This window comes from Stenella coeruleoalba, assembly GCF_951394435.1.
Source record: "Stenella coeruleoalba genome assembly, chromosome: 12".
Classification (NCBI taxonomy): Eukaryota; Metazoa; Chordata; class Mammalia; order Artiodactyla; family Delphinidae; genus Stenella; species Stenella coeruleoalba.
The window spans coordinates 70,130,308-70,148,820 of record NC_137158.1 but is presented as its reverse complement, the minus strand read 5'-3'; the positions used below and the strand labels follow the sequence as shown (position 1 = coordinate 70,148,820).

The window sequence follows — 18,513 nt, the reverse complement described above, 5'->3', positions numbered from 1 at the left end:
TTGTCTTTTATTCTATTGATATGGTGTAATGCATTGATTGATATTTCAATCTTCCCTTCTAGGGATAACTCCCACTTGGTCACTACATATTATTCTTTTTATATGTTATTGGATTTGATTTTCTAGTATTTACTTGGGAATTTTCACATCTATGTTCATAAGAGATATTTATACAAAATTTTCTTTGCTTGTGATATCTTTGTTTTGACATAGGAGAATACACATTTCCTAAAATTATTTGGGAAATGTCCTCCCCACCTTTACTTTCTGGAAAAATATGTAAAAGATGATGGTGATGATGACAATGATTTTATTCCAATAAGGTTGGTAGTGATATCGTCTCGTATTTCTGATTTGAGAAATTTGAGTCCTCTCTTTTGTGCTTAGTTGGTGTGGCTAAAGTTCTGTCAATTTTGTTCATTTTTCCAATGAATCAAATTTTGGTTTTATTTAATTTCTCAATTGTCTTTCCATTCTCTTCGTTAGATATTTGTACTCTAATATTTGTTATTCTCTTTCTTCTACTTGGTTTACTCTTTTTTCTAGTTCTTAATGGAGAAGTTTAGGATGTTGATATAACTTTTTTAACATAGGCATGTAAAGCTATCAATTTCATTCTGAACACTACTTTCACTGAATTCATGAGTTTTGGTATGTTTTGTTTTTATTAATCTCAAATAATTTTCTAATTGTCCTTTTGATTTCTTCTTTTACTTCTTGGTTCTTTATAAGTGTGGTTCCTAAATCTCCTTCCTTTTTTTTTTTTTTTTTTTTGTGGTACCCGGGCTTCTCACTGCTGTGGCCTCTCCTGTTGCAGGGCACAGGCTCCGGACGCGCAGGCTCAGCAGCCATGGCTCACAGGCCCAGCCACTCCACAGTATGTGGGATCTTCCCAGACCGGGGCACAAACCCGTGTCCCCTGCATCGGCAGGCGGACTCTCAACCACCGCGCCACCAGGGAAGCCCTCTAAATCTCCTTCCTTTATTGATATCTAAATAAATTATATTATCTTCAGAGAACAAAAAAAAAAAGAAACCCTGTGCCCAAAACAGTCACTCCCCATCTTCCTCTCCCTCTTGGCCCCTGTCTCTCTGGGTTTGCCTATTCTGGATACTTCATATAGATAGAATTATAGTGCATTAAGCTTGTGACTGGCTACTTTTACTCAGCACAGTGTTTTCAGGGTTCATCCATGCTGTATCATGTATCAGTACTTCATTTTATTATTGCCTAATAATTGCATGGATATACCACATTTTGTTTATCCATCCATCTATTGATGGATATTATCAGTTGTTTCACTTTTTGGCTATTATGAATAATGCTGCTATGAACATTCAGGTACAAACCAAAGTGTTAATATTGTTCAATTTGTTAAAATATTCTTTAAATTAATAAGATTATTTAAGATTTAAAGATCATTTAATGGATTCATGTCTAAGTGTTATCAGTTACTAAGGGTTGAATGACTGGATATCAGTAAGTTTTTTGAAGGTCTACTAAAATTTACTTTAGAAAACTAAGGAAGACATTCACATGTCAATTTTTCAATTTTATAGTAAACCAGGTATAAAAAACCAACTTTTTAGTTTAGCTACTACTTTTATTTCACAAAAACTAAAACAAACCTGAACATATAATTTCCACTTAATGGCACAACACATTACCCAAAGCAAAAGGTACCTGGTTGGAGGAATCTTCTAGTCTCTGAACCAAGGAATCCCATCTCTGAGTCAGTTCCTCTGAGTCGCTGTTGATCTTCTTGGATGCCTTAGGATTATCAAGTAACTGACCCACATCCTGGCCAATTTCACTCAGTTGATCCAACGCTTGACGCTTCATTTCCATGTCTTCCTTCAAAATCTAGTATTTCAGATACTTATTAGATGACTCCCTTTTAACAGGACTTTATCTTCCTGTTCCCCAGTCAGGAAATGTAAACATGTATATTTTATTATAAAATTCACCTGCCTTGCAATTAATTCCCTAAAGCTAAAAGATAAGACTCCTGGTTCTAGATCATTACATGGCAGCATTCCAGAGTTAGGTAATGAGTCTATTCACTAAATTGTATTAACCGTCGATATAAAACAGTAAGATATCACAGGCTTAAAAGACAGATGCTGACAGTGACATCACTTACAGCCAGTCGTCGAACGCTGACACTGAGTTCCTTTTGGTCTTTGAAGTTGCTCGTCTGGACTTTATTTAAAGCCTCTCCTTTTTCAGTTAACCATGCTTTCAACAAGCACTACAAAGAATAATAAAAGTTAGAAATATATTTAGGGAATCATTTGGTAATTCAATTCAATCAAGTTCCAGAATCTCCAATTTTTATGTTACTAGAAGCTTATCCACATCTGGGATAAGAAGGCCTTCAAACACCTAAGCCTGAGGCATAAATGACCCAGGAAAGCATCTTTAAGATATTACCCTTCTCAGATCTGCAACAGATCCACCTGAAATTAGCCCCACTCCTGGATAACTAAACCTAATTCTCAGGGAAGTAGGTGGGTCTAAAAGGCTAAATCCAGCTATCCAAGTCTCCAAAAGAATCACTTTATAACTCTCTAGATGCAGAGGGAAGGTCAGAGATTTTCTTGTCTCAGCCCCTCATTTTAAGGAAGAAACAGAGAGAAGCCAAATTATATGTCCAAGATCTCTTGGCTTGTTAACTGCAGAGACAGGTCAAAGACCCACAGTCCGAAGCCCATGGTTTTTTCATGCATCTTGCAGGACAACCACACTAATGCTCCAGATTTGACAGCAATTATGACTAGAGGACGAAGTTTGAGGACAGTCCAAAGTCAGTATAAAGATCTTTAAACTTCATTGGCAGTGATGCATGTCTTTTAGGAAGAAGACATTTAGTAAAGTAGGGAGATAAACATGAAGGAGGAGTCAAAACAACAAAAATGGCTGCATTGGGATAATTTTTCCCAAAATGTAGTATTTACCACAGAAACCTTTTTCTAGAGTTGAGGGGGGAAATTCTTGGTTCTGTGTTTGGAATCAACTCTTTCTGTAGTTGTTTTATTTATCAGTTTATTTAACAACCATTCTCTGCCTTTATATTCCACCAAAAAAAGGAGAAAGATTAGAAAATACAAGACAAACATGGATCCTGTCCTCAATGTAGTAAGAATGATAAGATACGCACAAAAATAACTGTGCCACCAGTTAGAAAGTGCAGACACTGCAAAGGGATTGCTTACAGTTCTGAAACAGTGGGGAGGGGAGGGAGTTTATAGGGGACTTCATGGTCCTAGATGGATAAGTCACTGGCAAAGCCCACTGGGATACCGGGAAAAATAAGGCGGAATCTAGGTGATAAGTTCTCACCTCCTCTTTTGTGCTTAGTCTAGTTTCACTTGCCTGTAGGCGGCCATGTGCAGAGTCCTTGCACCTAACAAGGTGGACTGGTTCCCAGAGGAGACCCACCATGCCCAACATCTCAGCTCGGCAGCCGGTGTGCAGGAGTGCCGGGCATGACACCTCAGTCCAAGATGGCGGCAGCAGGCCATGTGCAGAGAGGCTGCGCCCGGCACTGTAATCTGGAGCCATGAGCAACACACCTGCACCAGACCCACGAGAACTCCGCCCCCTCCCCGCCAAGAAGAACCCTCTAAAGAAGCCCCGCCGATGACTGCTGGGGAGAGCGTGGACTCTAGGGCGCAAGCTCACTCCTCTCCATTCTTTCCTCGAAGAATAAAACTTTTGGACTTCCCTGGTGGCGCAGTGGTTAAGAATCCGCCTGCCAATGCAGGGGACACAGGTTCGAGCCCTGGTCCGGGAAGACCCCACATGCCGCGGAGCAGCTAAGCCCGTGCGCCACAACTACTGAGCCTGCACTCTAGAGCCTGTGAGCCACAACTATGGAGACCACGTGCCATAACTACTGAAGCCCGCATGCCTAGAGCCCATGCCCCGCAACAAGAGAAGCAACTGCAATGAGAAGCCTGCGCACTGCAACAAAGAGTAGCCCCCGCTCGCCGCAACTAGAGAAAGCCTGCATGCAGCAAAGAAGACCCAACGCAGCCAAAAATAAATAAAATTTAAAAAAAAAAAAAAAAGAATAAAACTTTCCTTTGCTTCTGAACCAAACCAGGTTTCATTCTATTGGCTCGAGCATCACTGGGCAAGAGGACCCTTGTAGGAGCCGGACTCGAAAGGGTTGGTAACAGGTGGGGAGAACTTAAAACTAAAGAGATGGGTAAAAAGGCATTCCGAGGGAGATGCCACATTTAAAAACACAGAGGCTAGAAAACCAGTTCACTCTTCCAAAACCATAAAAACAATACAACACAACCCATAAGCAACCTATCATGCACCATATGCATTGGGAATAGAGAAGTGAAAAAGAACCAGCACTAGTCTCATGGCCTTGACAGTCCAGGAATGGGCTACAAACTGGGAATTCAGGATTTGAGCACTGGGTACATGGAAGGACTGAGGGATAGTTAAGTTTGGAAAGGTAGGTTAAAGTCAATCACAGAATACCTTGCTTGCACACTTGGCTTATGCTGCAGAAATTTTGAACTAATTCTCAGAGCCCATTTCTATCTTAAAGCCTCTGCAACTGAGTGAACAATAATCCCTTGAAAGATTTTCTAATTCAGACACAGTTGATTGGTCTCATTCTCTTTAACAGCAAATTATCAATTAAGTACCAGTGTTGGCTTCAGTTCTACATTTTAACACGATTTCTCCTTCCATATCACTAACAGAAGGCCATTCAAAGGTCATTTTTAAACCTACGGTAATAAATGGCCAAAATCCCAGCCACCCTCTATTTTTAAATACTTTTAATTACCAAATTTTGATTCTTTCCAAATTTTAAATTATTTTACTTAGATGAGTAACACAGTGGTTCCCTAGCAATCAATGTCTCCCACAATCATTAATGAAGTAAAATTTTAATTATTCTACGTGACTCATTGGCCTGAATAAAAGGGACTAAGTAAATTTAAATCTTTGTAAAGCGAAATGTAAATATTTCAGAAATCAGAATCAGGTCCATTATGTGATTCTTAATAGGACAATTCTGGTCTTGGGGGCAGGTGGCAGTAACTTACAACTTCACTGGGACAAATTCTGCAACCTGCTTTTTAAGATGTTCTCTCTGCCACCATATTTAGTAAATCACAAAACATCATACATCTGTTTTTATTCCGTGAAAAGAATATAGCCGCTTTTTGTGGATGGAAATGAAATGCATTTAAAAGACTCACAATGGACACTGAGAAGTGGGAACAGAGTATCTGCTTATTTTCTACACCACAATTCTTTGGCACTTTGAGGAAAAGTCTTGCTTATTTGTATTCTGTTTTGACGGTTGCTTTTCTGGAAGGATGAAGATGGGCAAAGGGCCACCACTCAGACTGAAAACTTGAAGTGGCAGCTTTGCTCAAAAGGTTCATTTTCTATGTTTATCCTTACTGAAAAAAAAATTAACTAAGTGTTCAATCAATGGTGTTGCTAAATAATATTTTCTTATTAATTTCAGTAGTTATCCTGATTAAAAATCACGAAAAATTCTTGTGGTTTAAAGTTCACAAAGTATTGAATGGATTCATTTATCATTATGTACTGAGCACAAACCATACGCTAGGCTGTATGGATACAAGTTCAAATACATTACCCAACACGAATGCAGTAAAAATTATGTCAAGCAAATCCTAAAAGTAGCGTATCTAAATACTAATATTCTCAGTAATGAACAAAGTCAAATTATTATTACAATGGAGCTAATATATAATGCAATCTCTATGAATAAACTGCATGATAAAAGGATACAAAGCTGACTTTTAACATAATAAACATTTATAAATTTTCCTTTTGAAGAAAAATAAACAAGACTTTATTCTAATGCCATAATTAATGATGGGTTTACTTTTCACCACTTATTTTGCCCATTATGGATAACAGCTTCATACCTGTTCTTCCAGTAATTCCTGCCACAGAATGTTGATTTCCTGTAACCTGTTCCAACGTTCTTCAGTCCATCGGCACACGGCTGTCCAACGTTCACCAAGTTTCTAGAAAAGGAAGAAACCATCCTTTGTCAACAAAGCCTTAAGAGATAATTAACACAATCCTTAAAGAAATTCTTGACATCCGTCGTTCTCCATTACGAAGTAGCAATTTATGAAAAATATTTTTATGAAAGTTGCTTTAAGTAATACAGATGAATCCTATAAATTTATAGATGAGAAAAACTAATTTCCATAGAATTTAATTATTTCACACTACAGAGCTAGAAAGTGGCACAATTAGAACTCCATCCTGTAACTTTTGACCCCAAATTCCCGCTCTTTTCCATTTTATTGTGGTTTTTATATGAGAGTTTGACAGTTTCACATATACCTTCGAAATAAAGCAAACATCTATTTTTGGTGCTTCCATTTTCTTCAGGCTATAATTATCTTTAAGACAAAATTCAGTGCATCAATTGTTTCTTAACCACCTTTTACATGCCAAGACAATTTTCATCTGTAGTACCAAAATTATGAAAAAAAAATTTAATTTATAAAAACTATGTTTTGAATGAGAGAATTTCTGTGAAAAAATACTTAATTGATTTGTTCTGTTTACATTGCATGATCCATAGAAAATTCCACAAAACTTAGCAACAGAATATTACAAGTATTAGCAAAACTAACTAAATAAATTTGATGAGTTTAAAAAAATCGATCTTCATGATGACTTTCCCAAAAAATTATTTTATTACCGCTTTATAAATAATGATTAACAACCTGTAAATTTTATTTCTTCATTACTTACTTGGGAGCAATAATTATTTAATTAATATTATCTTATTTCAATACTTAATACCAGAGTAAGCTTTGCATAGCTCAAAGGGTAGAGAACGCAGAGCCAGAAGACAGGTCTGTTGTCTCAGCATGAAAACTCATTGCCTACTTAAACCTCTGAATTTCCTCACTATTAAATAGGCAAGACATAAATGCCTACCTCTCAGATTACTATAATAACTAAATACTACTGCACCAAAGGCTCAAAACCACTGGCTAATTTTAAATGATACAAAAGAAAAAGAATTTCATATGATAATTTATAGTCTGAAAGTTACTGAAAATCATCAGCTGGCAACATTATATCAGATAATCCAAGTATTGTTTAAGTAAAATACCCTTGAACAACAGGGGTTTGAGCTGTGGGTCCACTCATACGTGGATTGTTTTCAATAAATACACTGGAAAAAATTTTGGAGATTTGTGACAATTTGAAATAAAGACAAAGCACATAACCTAGGGATATCGAAAAAATTAAGAAAAAGTTAGGTATTCATGAATGCATAAAACATCTGTAGATATGCATATAACACAAAATATTGGGTTGGCCGAAAAGTTCGTTCGGTTGATAAATACGTTGTTCAATAAAGTTCTTGGTGAAAATGAAAAGTGTGTCTTTTATTTTTCCTTAAAACTGAACGAACTTTTTGGCCAACCCAAATATGTCCTAATGGACTGTTTGTTACCAGTAACACCTCCAGTCAACAATAGGCTATTGGTAGTTAAGTTTTGGGGAAGTAAAAAGTTATACTTGGATTTTCAACCGCTTGAGAGGTCAGTGCCCCTAACCCCAAGTTTTTAAGGGTTAACTGTCAACCAAAAACTCTCTTTATAAAGACTTGGAAAGATACACTATAGTCACTGAGCAAAAAGAAGCAAGGTTCGCAGAACTGGGGTTGACATTCACACATTGATCTACCAAAGAAACAGGGATATTAAATCCCACATGGCTGAAATTCTCAAACTTTACATTTCTTTACATATTCACTGGGCCCCACTCCCAGGGACTTAGGTCTGCGTAGAGCCCAGAAATATGCATCTTAACAAGTGATTCTGAGCAAGAAGTCTGTGGACCACTTGTTGAGATCAGTTCTTATGCTTCCACAACTTATTCATATGCCCAAGGCAGCTGTGGACCACAAGCGGCCCCAACCATTCCCCAAGGGCTGAAGTAAAGGAATGATACCTAGGTTCTCCTGTAAACCCGCATGCTGTGGAATCCCAACTGGGAAGTACAACCTAAAGAAGATTGTTCTACGATTCTAAATAAACAGTGAGACTGAACAGGAAGAATAGGGGCAATGTGCAACTGGGGCTCAGACCACAGGTCCCTTGGGACGATCCTACTTTACAGGGTCTTACCTGTAATTGATCTTCCAGAATAGCTGTAGCACTCTCGCCACTGTTTTCATCAACAATCACCACCATGTGAGTTAGGGAATTTACCTTCACCTGTTCAGCCTCAAGATCATTTTGCAAACTCTAGAGAAAAAATTAAGATAAACCATTATGTCTACTCTTTCCCATTTACCTATTTAAAATCCACTCAGTTGTCAATAGTAATTAAGGACATTTAATGAGGCATTGTGTTTAAATCTCCAATCATTAGCCTAAGTGTTCTACTAATGAAACAAACCCATTATACATCTTTACATTTCATTATGAACCAAAGCAGTTTGAAAATGCAATGTCATAACAGATTGCAAATGGGATGTCATCACTTTTATTATTTTTATTCCAAGTTTTGGCCAAAAGAAAAAAGGTGTCCCATAAACAAGTTAAGCGCCTATAGTAGGAATTAAGAATATAGAATCATTAAGTCAATAAAGTCCCAAACTTGAATACACATAGTCAGATGTCATTTTATCTAGTGCAACATGGTATAAAGTGACAAATAAGTCGAATACTATTTGATAGTCAGAAGCTGTTCTGTTACCCAGGAAAGCAATTAGGGGTATACAGACAATTTCTCTTCCCACTTCTTCCATGGGAAGAGCATTGCAGGTCACAACACATATGTATATAGGTAATTTATTCAAACACTACCAATAGTGTCGTCAGATGCCTTGAGTTTTTGTGTTTAATGTATCCCTAAAGCTTTATTTATCAGTTATCTAGATATTTCATTGAAAAATAAAATTCTTCAGTTCACAGAGAGCCTATTTTACTCTACCTTTCCTTGACTATGAAAAGTTATCTCTTAAATTTGTGACCAAATTAAATCTCCCACCAAATTTTGAATCTTCACCTAGGAGAAGAAGCAATAGCTTTCCTGAAAGGATGAGGTACAGATCCATCTGAGGGTTTCCTTATTTCCCCACACACTGCATTCATGCAACACCCTAGGATTCTTAACCACTCATAGGTCCAAAAAAAAAAAAAACAAACCCTGAGAATCTTATGAACACTATGTACTTTCATAAGAAAACTACACATACCCACATAAAATTTTACCTGTGCTTTTATCCCTGGCTCAGAAAAGTCACATCCCCATGCACTCTACCCTACAGCCTGCTGAATAAAAGAGCACACTGAAGAAGTGTCCCATCTCCGCACTAATGATAGAAGCCATCGGCTCCTGAGAATGCTAAGTGCTGCTTTTTCATATTTGATAAGGTATAAAAGAAATATGAGCCAGATTTACTTTATGATCTTCTAGCAGCTTCTGTAGGGATGTTAAGTCATCATCTAGGGGGCAAGTTTCCATTTTCTGAATGCGTTCTTCTGTGAGTGTTAACCAGGCGGAGAGCTGCTGTAGTTGCTTCCTCTGCAGTTCCATGAGCACATCGTGCAGCCTGTCCAAGGGGAACACAGCATTATTCCCACTCCTTCTGCCCTTTGCAACAGCAAACACACACTCCAGGCAGCCAAGAAATGGGGCAGGGAACGCATTCTTGTCTAACCGTTAAAAGTAGCATTTGGTCTTTAAATACAGAAACCAGCAAAAAAAAAAAAAAAAAATTATTTTCTTCCTAAATGGAGTCAATTAAATGCAGCCAAAGAATGCAAGTAACAGCACCCTCTATTTGTATCAGAATCATTGTTTCTTCAATCAGGAATTCCTGCCTATTAAATAGGTGGAAATTGCCATGGAATGCAGTTCGCTCCTTAACACACAATACACGCAACAAAACGAACCATGGGGAAAAAAAATATTTTAAAAAATGTTGCATGGCACGAAGTGAGAGAGTGGCATGGACATATATACACTACCAAATGTAAAATAGCTAGCTAGTGGGAAGCAGCCACATAGCACAGGGAGATCAGCTCAGTGCTTTGTGACCACCTAGAGGGGTGGGATAGGGAGGGTGGGAGGGAGACACAAGAGGGAAGAGATATGGGGATATATGTATATGTATAACTGATTCACTTTGTTATAAAGCAGAAACTAACCCACCATTGTAAAGCAATTATACTCCAATAAAGATGTTAAAAAAAAAGTTACAAAATAGAACTGGGGATAAATATAACATAGTCCTGTCTTCACATCAGAATTAATGGTTAGCCAATTTTAATACTGCGAAGTCCATATTAAATGTCTTTGCTAATTTCTGTATTGCAACTTTTACCTTTTCATTTGGTTAACATATCAAAGGGGACATAAAGATCATACAAAATTCCAGCAACACTACATGAAGAAAAGAGTCAAAATTTTACAAGGCAAGTTCTCTGGTTATCTTGTTCTCACAGACATGCAGACTTTTCCTTGTGCTAAACTGGGCAACGCAGTCTATGGAATAGGGTTTCTTTCTGAGCTTCCACTCACCGGGACTGTCTGTCCATACTTGCCACCCTTAGTGCCTCCCATCTGGCATTCAGCAGGGTCATTTGTTCCTGAATCTCAAACTCCTCTTCATCTGACAGAGTTCCTTGTGTTATCAGCTGGTGTCCTGCCTGCAGGACATTGCCCACACTGCTCTGGTGCGCCGTCAGCTCCATCATAAAAGCCTGAGAAGGTACATCATTGTGATTTGGGAGCTGCTCAGTGAAGAAGAAAAATCTTAATAAATTGTTAATGTCTAAATGTTAATGCCGTGAGAAAAAGCAACCATGTAGAGTGCAAACAAATAAGACTTTGATCCAATTTTTTCAGCTCTGAATATAGGGAATAAGCAGCTGCCTGAAGCAAAAAGAATAGATCAAAGAGGACAATGTTACACGTGATGACACCAGCTATTTTTAAGTAAATGCTGATTATGCTACTGTTAGGTCGTGAACATGGAATTATGAGAAGATATACTGAATAAACCACCATGCTCGCCCAAGAGAAACTGCTTAAAGAAAATGACCATTTCTGTTACTTTGAAACCAAAACAGCAAATCAGACCTGCCAACTAATATATCAACACCAAGAAACTACTTAATCAAAAGAATTCTTCACATAATCCAATCACTCCACTGCAATATATCCCTGAAATAGTAGGAAATTTTCAATATATAAAATTACACAGGAATAGTGGATATGAGTTTTCTTAATCATACAATAAATAAAAATAATCACTTCCTGGGGAACATTCAAATCTAAAGATTTGGTGTATTAATTAGCCATTTTGTGTTTTGACTATAACAATACACTTCAGAAACGAGCTGTACTAGGCACTGATTTTTTCGTCAGTGGCTTCGCAGAATCTACAAATTACGGTAAGATTAAAATCCGGAATCTAATTCCAGTGCACAGTTAAATCACCCACACCAATTCTGTAACAAAGCCCTATTTAAATATCACAAGTCTTAAAATATGCCATGACCTTTCTGTGGAGCAGAATTCAGTAAACAACAAGCATCAGGGTTCAGCCCCTGATTGAGGCACAGGCACCATGGCACATATATCCTGCTCATCAGCTAGAGATTATTTACTTCGTGGGTTGCAAACTGGTCTTTGACTTCTTCAACATCATCGGAAATGTCATCCTGCTCCTGGAAAGTGTCCTCGGCAGAAAGCAACCAGGTCAGCACTTCCTCCAGTGCTATCTGATAGCTGTCCAGATCCATGTCAACCTCGGTGACAGTGCTGGGGGTTTCAGCTCGGGGACCTTCTTGCTCCTCCTCTGGCGCTGAGCTCTATAAAAACAAAGCCAAGAAAACTCACAGACGCTGTGAAGACCAGAAGGTGTTCCACAAAGACACACTGGATGGAGAAACCAAGGTAGGCACCACTGTGTCTTAGGCATCCACCTGCTTCTCAGGAGCTGGGTGAGCAACGCCGTGACATAGAATGCGTTTTTAAATGCTAGGATGGCAAAGAGTACAGAAGCTGCATCACTCATGGATTCTGTACTCAGGGACATTCTAATATAGCTGGGAAGAGACAAATAACCCACATGAATCACTTCTGAACAAAAATAAAAAGGCTATTAACAAAGTTATAAATTCCACGGGTGCAACAAGGAATGCTATTTGAATTCGCCGAGAGCTAAAATAGGAAAGTTTCATAGAGGATCTGGAACCTGCTGGGCCTTGAAGGATGGATGTCATTTAAAGAGACAGAGATTAGAATCCTGCTTTGACCCTAGTTAAATTGCTTTTACTGAATTGCATTTTAGCATTGCATTTTAGACACTGAAAGACAGACACACATATAGGTTGTCGTACTGGTGATATTTTTTTGAGGCAGCTGCCCTCTAGGTTACTAGCTGGTCTTTTTTCGAAGAGCCCGCGGAATAAGTTATTCCAAGCTCCTTCTAGGCAGTGGAGTATTTTCTTATATACTTTAGTCATATATCCAAACCTACCACCTCTCTCATTCATTTGTTCCCTTCCAGAGCAAAAATTCTTTAAAATTTGCCTACAGCCTGTCTCTACTTTATCACCTCTCATCCACAGTTTTTATGTACTATCTCAAACATACACAAACGTATTGAGAACAATATAAGAAATGCTCATGTGTTTAACAGCTACATTTGTTAACACTCCCTTTCATGCTGATTAGGCACTGGTCCCCACCACACACCTGGAAAAGCTTTTGCCAGTGTTACCAATAACCTTCTCATTGACAAATCCACTTTTCTAGCAGCATCTTTAGGATGGCCATGTAATTAACAAAAAAACCAACATTTTTGATAATCAACAGTACTAGAACAACACACATAAACCAGAACTGTTCCAAGCAAACCCGGAGGTCCGGTCACCTTATGTTCCTTAAGCTTTCAGTGGCATTCCCTACCTCTGACCAGTCCCCACCCTCCTGAAGCTCTCCTTTCCCTGCTTCAATAACACCATCTTGGCTTTCCTCCTAGTTCAACAGCATTTGCCAACATGCAAGTAATGAAGCTCCTCAAAATTAAGTCCAGGGCCCTTTTTTCTTCTATGTACTCTGCCTGCATGGTTCCATCCATTCCCATTGGATTTAAAGAACCATCTACATCCTGCAAACATTTACCTTTATATTTCTGGCCCCAAACTCCAAACTCCTATGTCCTACTTCCTTAACATCTCCACTTCAATGTCTCATAGGCATATCAAACATTGTCAGTATTTAAACCCTAGTTTTTCCCCCCAAAGCTCTTCAAGCTTCCCATTTCAGTAAATGCCTCCTCCATGCACTTGACCCCTCCAGCTAAAAATCAGGGAGCCAGCCTTGGTCTCTAGCTTTTACCGCCCACATTTAATACGTACGTATAAGCAATTCCTACCTTCAAAATTCATCTCAAATCCATCCAGGCCTTTCCATCTTCACAACAACCGTTTGTCCTCAGCACTGCAACAGCCTGCTACCAGTGTCTCTGCTTCCCCGCTGCTCCCCAGACTGCTACGTCCACCACCCACTTCTCACAGAGCAGCCAGAATGATGTTTGGAAAATGTAACCACATCATAAGACTTCCCTGCTTAAAATCTTTCACTGCTTTCTCAATGCTCTTAAGATACAATTTAAAATTCTTAACATAGTTTACAAAAATACTGTGACAGCAAGAAACAGAGTGAGTGTGTGAGTGTGTGAGTGTGTGAGTGTGTGTGTGTGTGTGTGTGTGTGTGTGTGTGTGTGTGTGTGTAGGGTTGGATTTCAATTAGGTTAATCAGGGAAGTCTTCTCTGAAAAAGTTCCATTGAAATTGAGGAAAGATGGGAAGCTTGCCATGCAAACAGTGGGTAGAGGAGCGTTTCACAGAGAGCAACCCACACGTACAAGAATCTTGGGGAAGGAGAGGAAGAAGTCCACCACGACTGGCATGCAGTGGCCTGAGATGAGTTGGGGCGGTAGGCTGGGCCTTGTAAACCACAAAAGGAGATGAGATGTTTAATTAGTATGAGGGCTGGAACAGAAAGAAAACACACACCAAAGATATTCTGGAGGAAGAATCCAAATGGACCCGGTAAACAACATGCAGGAGTTAAAAACAATGAATCAGTGAGCCCACGATGAAATGACGGATGATTGGGAGAGGGATGGTGCCAAAGACAAAGAAGGGAAAATGAGTTAAGTTCCGGACCTAAAACCCCAAAACTGGAAAGCCACAATAATCCTGGAGGTCATTTAGTATCAAACCTCGATATTCTAATGAGGAATTCTGAGAACTAGGAAAGTTAGTGACCAGCCAAAGGTCATTTAGACAGGGACTAGGATCTGTGAGGTGGGAAGTGGAAGGCATTATCTAAATGCAGGTGTTCAGAAGGTATTCATTCACATACAAGAGGAGACCTTCAACTGAGAGATTAAAGAGAAATTCAGGAATTATTTGCTGACCACCTAATGCTCTACAGCACATGTTTGTAGAAACAGCAAGAGAGGAAGTCGGGCTATTAGTGTTCTCAGGAAAGTAGAGGATGGCAAGATATGTCAAACAGTAGATGATTACAACTTGACCATGTTTCATCTCTCCAATTAACTTAATTCAACCTCTAAGGCATTAATGAAAGCATTAATGAAAAGGTTAATATTATTACACCTGCTCTTTTCTTTTTTTAATAAATGTATTTATTTATTTTTGGCTGTGTTGGGTCTTCGTTGCTGCACGCGGGCCTTCTTTAGTTGTGGTGCGCAGGCTTCTCATTACGGTGGCCTCCCTTGGTGCAGAGCACAGGCCCCAGGCGCACAGGCTTCAGTAGTTGTGGCATGCGGGCTCAGTAGTTGTGGCTCGTGGGCTCCAAAGTGCAGGCTCAGTAGTGGTGGCACACAGGGCTTAGTTGCTCTGAGGCATGTGGGATCTTCCCGGACCAGGGCTCGAACCCGCATCCCCTGCATTGGCTGGCAGATTCCCACCCACTGCGCCACCAGGCAAGTCCCAACACACTTGCTCTTAATCAAACAGCAAATGGCTTCTGCAATTCTTATCATGTCACCCCGAGCCCTAAACAGAAGTCATTATTTTATCTACACACCATGAAAGGCAAATGAAATCTCCCTTCTTTTTAAAAGAGAATAGCCTTCACTATAAGAAGTAGAATATTCCATCTTTCTAACAAAAGGAACCCCGATCCAATGAAGAAATGATTCTAAAACCAAAAGGCAAACTCCGAAGATTATTTGAGCCCTGAAAAGGATGCGTCATTAATACAGCATAATAACTACACTACTAGAGACAAATGCTTCTCAGCAAACACTCAATGATAAAACATTAGGGCTCTTCCTCAATATCACTTGATCCTCAAAACTACTAAAAAGAGCCCTTGGTTCACAATCTGGCCCCATCTCTTGCCTTCTTTTCCTCTAAGCTTTTTTCTTTTTCTGTAAATCATAGTTTGTTGAAATGGAGAAAATAAAAGAAGTGGTACCTACTACCCAAAAAAAACCTGAAATAATAAGTCCTTTGAACCTTGGAGAAGAAAAAAAAAAAATGCTATGCCAATTCAAGACCATTATCATTATCACTAACATTTGAAAAAAAATCTTGTTGAATAAAAATGAATGATAATACCTAAACAAAATGAGAAGGAAAAATTATAATATCTGCTGCTTGCTGAGTGCTTATTAACATCATTTTAGATACTTCAAACTTATTAACTTTATAAAGTGGGTGGTTTTACCCAGATTTTGCAATAAAACTGAGGATGAGAGGGTAAGTAACCAACCCAAAACAAGAAGTAACAGGGATGAAATTTAAGCTTCAAAGCCCATGCTTTCTGCCTCTCTAAAATGTATTTCTTATCACTTTGAAATCCATGTGTATCTTTTGATTGTTTTGTTGATAAATGTTAGACCAAATACCTTTTAAGGTCTCATCCCACTGTTAAGATTCTCTCATTTTATGAATTATGAGAACTGGTTAGACTAAAACAGAATAAGGTAAAATATGGATTGATTCAAGGCAGAATTATTCAGGAAGAAAATTTCATGACTTTATTTATATCTCCTGAAAAAAAAGGATCCTCATTTATATCCTGATGAATAAAACCACTGTCAGCCCTTAAGCGAAAAACTCACCAAGCAACATATTATCAATTATTCCTCCTAGGGCTTCCCTGGTGGCGCAGTGGTTGAGAGTCCGCCTGCCGATGCAGGGGACACGGGTTCGTGCCCCGGTCCGGGAAGATCCCACATGCCGCGGAGTGGCTGGGCCCATGAGCCATGGCCACTGAGCCTGCGCGTCCGGAGCCTGTGCTCCGCAACGGGAGAGGCCACAACAGTGAGAGGCCCGCGTACCACAAAAAAAAAAAAAAATTATTCCTCCTAAAAGAAAGGGAAAAGCTTACATTTTGATGGCCCTTGTGAGAATATAATGGTACAAATGCATTTTTTAATGGCAAAAAAAGAAAAAAACTTAGGACTTAGAACAGAACTAAGCTGACATGAGAAAAACCACCTTCAGTACAGGACAAGAGTGATAAAAGATGACCAGATGATAGAAGAACACAGGTCCTTAAGCATGTTATGCAGAAGCATGATCACAATCCTAGACTCTATAACTCTAGCCTTGCTGTATGAAATAATATATTTTCCTTCTTAAAAAGTAAAATCAGTAAAGTTATGGTTCTCCATTACATGCATGTGATGTGTAACAGCACGCCAACTGATAAACTGAACTTCTGATGCTGAGAAACCAAGACATTCTCAGTCAACAAAAAAAATGCTCTGAAAGTGTTTTTATCTAGTACCTAAGAGAAAACAAATATGGCAAGTCAAACACATTAATAAAAATTTACCTGTACCTGCATGTTAATTTCTCCTTCTTCACATTCTTTCTTATATTTCCTTGGAAGTGTCTCTACTTCACGGATGGCATCTATAGTGACTTGCTGAGGTAGCACCTCAAACAAAGATGTTAAATACATAATTATGGATTTCTTGTCAGGAAGCTGAACAGCAACATCTAAAAGTGGAAGAAAATAAGAACTAGCTTAAGTTAGATGTCCAAAGTATGTGAATTGCTCAATATTGGATATAAAATAATTGTCTTAGTACCCATAAACAATGCTAGTATATTATCTTTGCAATACCACAGCTCAGTAAATTTCTATTTCATATAATATATGAGCCAAAGGTAAAGATGATTACCTACTTTTTTTTGTTCCATATCCCATTTCTTAAAAATCTTCCCTAAAAGCTTCCCCCATAAGGCTCAAAGATAAGCTATCATCTAAGATAACATCATAGATTTCATTCATAGTATGAAAATAAGTCTAGAATTCAATCCTGCAACATTTGTAACTGAAGTTTTCACATCATATACAAGCTCATATAAAAACACATTTTAATGAAATAAATAAAATACTAAGTTGTTTATCTAATAATTCTGTATTCCTAAAACTTTAAATCTTATGCTCGTATTGATTAACTATTCTACAGTGATGTAATTAAATTTCCTCCTGAAGGATCCTAGAAACTGTTAAGCACAGAAGTATCATGTCTGTAATAAAATGGCTTGTACCACATTTCAAAAGGAAAAACACCTCCTCAATTCTCACAATTCTTTCAAAAAAGCGGGGGTGGGGGGGGGAAGCACTGCTTTTCAAGTATTCAAAACTGTAAAGAAAAATCAAGGTTGTAATTAAACACTGAACAATACCTTCAGGATCTAACAGCTTTTCAATTCCTAAGTAAGTTTGAGCCTTGCTGAAGGCATGTTCAAGTCTCTCAATTGGGGACATTTTGACAACTCTATCCCAGCTGAAGAGATCGGGTCTGAAATCAGGATGCAAATAAAATTCAGTGAAGATGAAATATGTGGAAACAAAGCTGTTATTGTTATAATCGAATACATTTCAGTTTTAGATTTTTTTATTTGTGAATATAAATTTAAAAGTTTATCTTTTATATCCCAAAGTTTTGTCAAATATATAATATTTTAAGGTAATCTATAAATATGAAAACAGCAGGTAAGACATTCTAAGGTTTTTGTATTGGTTAAACATGCCTGTTAAAATTCTGGAGTAGCCACTGAAAGACTAGAAATGGTATATTTCCCAAATAGTGAAAGGAAAAAAAGGGAAGAAGAACCTACCAGTATAAAACAAGAAAGAAAAGAAGATATAGAAAAAAGTAAGAAAAATGAAAAGCTCAAAACAAGCGGTAAGAATGAACTTAAATACATCAATTATCGCAATAATGTTAATGGACTAAATTCTCCGATTAAAGACCAACTTTAGCAGAATAGAAAATCCAGCTCTAATCTCTTCACAGGACACTCCTAAAGAAAAGACCCTGAGAGAATTTCCGTCCACCCCTCTCCATATAGCTACTGTCTAGTATTTCATTTCTATCTTGATTTTCATTTAATCCCACAAACTGGACATTATTGTTGCTCTGACTTACTCAAAAGTGGATCA

General features: G+C 38.2%; 1 protein-coding gene across 14 annotated transcripts in view; it reads right to left on the bottom strand.

Annotated features, from left to right (window-relative positions):
• UTRN (utrophin) overlaps positions 1 to 18,513 on the bottom strand; it is a gene marked incomplete at its 5' end in the record, with an annotated part of 496,387 nt that overhangs the window by 361,059 nt on the left and 116,815 nt on the right. For 11 of the 14 annotated variants that reach the window (XM_079938689.1, XM_079938692.1, XM_079938690.1 and 8 more), the window contains 9 exons: positions 1,685 to 1,864; positions 2,145 to 2,252; positions 5,938 to 6,039; positions 8,176 to 8,295; positions 9,458 to 9,608; positions 10,580 to 10,761; positions 11,671 to 11,874; positions 16,891 to 17,057; positions 17,754 to 17,869. In XM_079938689.1, the coding sequence (XP_079794815.1) occupies positions 1,685 to 1,864; positions 2,145 to 2,252; positions 5,938 to 6,039; positions 8,176 to 8,295; positions 9,458 to 9,608; positions 10,580 to 10,761; positions 11,671 to 11,874; positions 16,891 to 17,057; positions 17,754 to 17,869 (1,330 nt within the window). The remainder of the gene's footprint in view (positions 1 to 1,684; positions 1,865 to 2,144; positions 2,253 to 5,937; positions 6,040 to 8,175; positions 8,296 to 9,457; positions 9,609 to 10,579; positions 10,762 to 11,670; positions 11,875 to 16,890; positions 17,058 to 17,753; positions 17,870 to 18,513) is intronic. The other 3 variants (XM_079938693.1, XM_079938687.1, XM_079938688.1) reach the window with 1 other exon arrangement.